This window comes from Zerene cesonia, chromosome 5 (assembly GCF_012273895.1).
Source record: "Zerene cesonia ecotype Mississippi chromosome 5, Zerene_cesonia_1.1, whole genome shotgun sequence".
Classification (NCBI taxonomy): Eukaryota; Metazoa; Arthropoda; class Insecta; order Lepidoptera; family Pieridae; genus Zerene; species Zerene cesonia.
This window is the reverse complement of record NC_052106.1, coordinates 7137006-7139297: the sequence shown is the minus strand read 5'-3', so window position 1 is coordinate 7139297 and position 2292 is coordinate 7137006. Positions and strand designations below refer to the sequence as shown.

General features: G+C 31.9%; 1 protein-coding gene across 1 annotated transcript; it reads right to left on the bottom strand.

Annotated features, from left to right (window-relative positions):
* Positions 1 to 799: 799 nt before the first annotated feature.
* Positions 800 to 1776, bottom strand: LOC119840078 (nucleoside diphosphate-linked moiety X motif 8-like). The gene has a single exon (XM_038366582.1). The coding sequence runs from the start codon at positions 1615 to 1617 to the stop codon at positions 958 to 960; it is 660 nt and encodes a 219-aa protein (XP_038222510.1). The 5' UTR covers positions 1618 to 1776; the 3' UTR covers positions 800 to 957.
* Between the last annotated feature and the right edge of the window lie 516 nt (positions 1777 to 2292).

Here is a 2292-nt window from a genome sequence, read left to right as displayed (position 1 = left end):
TTCAGATGGAAACAGCTTTAATAACCATTGTGAATTTAATTGCTACAAGAAGACCTTCGAAAAGTTATATTGTCAACCACTAACCATTGTTAAGGAGAAGAGATGTGACGAATAGTCTTAAAAGCATACTTATTTTTTTGATATTAAGTAAGTAACCATATCATATATTTGACTTTTTTACAACTAAGTCTTAAGAGGTATATATGTATACATTTCAACACACTGGTAATGGTTTCTCCTGTATGTTTTTATGTGTGTAACCGACTGTGTTATACTCCATTTAAACAGACAGCTTTATATCAAACTTGTCAAGGATTGGTGGGGACAATACAATAACTTTTTAAATTTATCTTATATCCTCACCAGGATTGCCAGGATTCACTAATTACCTTATGTAAGTGGGACAATTAAGTGAGTTGATTCTATCATTAAAGTGTGTTTTTGTTTCAGCATTTTTATTTTTATTTATGTGTGTATTGGCACACAGCCAAGTGTGGGAATGGAGTGAGAAGTACTGTACTTGCACATCGGAATATCAACCTATATGTGCTTCTGATATGATAAGATACAGGAACATATGTACATATGACTGTAGAATTAATTATATTAACATATTCTCACTACCAATGATTTCTAGAGTTGATTGTAAATTGTTACCACCTACTTTGAAAAACTAATAACAAATTTACTTTGGTTTTTATAAAATAAATTTATTAAAAGAAATGTTTATAAATAATATGATACATATCACAGTTATGAACAATTAGCTTATCAAGAAACCACCACCAATATATATTGGTATGTTATACACATTCAGTCAGTATACAAAAAGTTAATTAAAACATTGTTATTTATTTATATTTCATTGTTTTCATAAATCCCATTACAACAATTTAATTATTGTTTATTAACCTTTAACTATTGTACATAATATTTATTTATATGTGAAGTATAATACTATAACTTGGAAGGCAATAGTTCATTCATATCAAACTTTTTCCTCATAAAGTCAACTGAATAACTGTCACTGGGTATAAAACACTGTAGGAACAAGTGGGTAATTAACCCTGTAATACCCCATATCTTATGTTTACCAGCTAAAAATATGGGTAAAGCATAGTTATCATACAACAAATGTGCATGGTTATGTGGATCACACAATGTTGATATAGAAACAGTGAACACTTCTTCCACTTCATGTGAATTCGGCACCAACACACGCTTTTCGAAATCTTTTATGACTCCCACAACAGGTTTTATCAACATATTCTTGTCGCGCCCCTGAACTGCAGACATTGTACACCATACGTCGATCGCATCACGAGTTATACCAATCTCTTCCTTTGTCTCTCTTAGCGCAGTGTCAATTATGTCCTCCCCGTTATCAATTTTTCCACCAGGAAATGATACCTGACCACTGTGAGTTTTTAAAGCGGATGACCGTAGAGTGTACAAAATATGTACCTCTTCATTAACCACACATAACGGCAGTAAAACTGCAGCCTTGGGTTCTGAGATTGCTCCACTTTGAATGAATAATTGAGGTTGGTCCCGTAAACACGCTTTACATTTCTCACGCGCTAGATTCGACAGTAATATTCGCGGAGACAGGACCATGTTTGTAGAGACGTCGAAACACTGGTTGCTGTCTGCGGTTTTATTTTTGGCATGGTATTAAAAATTTTAACTTGAACTTTGGACTCATTTTTATTGAAAATCATACAATTAGGTAACAAAAGTTACAACATAATAATTTTGACATTTATGGACATATATTATGACTTACGAGGTGATAGAACACTTACAAATGTCAAGTAATATTGCCAATAAGTAAAAATCGCCTTAAATTAATTATATACATTATAAATCTGTTGTTACCGACCAATTGCTATGAAGTTCAAAGTGTAATATATAGTTTAAAATCTTCATGTGCTCCAGGTTGGGATAGTATATCTACCAATTTGCTCAAAGAGATTCATAGTTTTATAATTGAACCCATTACATTTTTAATTAATCTTAGTTTTGAAACCGCCATATTTCCAGACTCCTTTAAAAAAGCCATAGTATCTCCTGTATTTAAATCTGGTGACAAAAGTTTACCCTCTAATTATAGACCAATTTCTCTAATTCTAACATTTTCTAAAATAATTGAGAAAATAGTAAATAACCGATTGATAAAATACTTTGACAAATTGAATATGCTTAGTTCACTACAATATGGGTTTAGGAGGGGTAAGTGCACAGAGGATGCTGTTTACAACTTAACATCAAAAATACGGTCCTATCTGGATA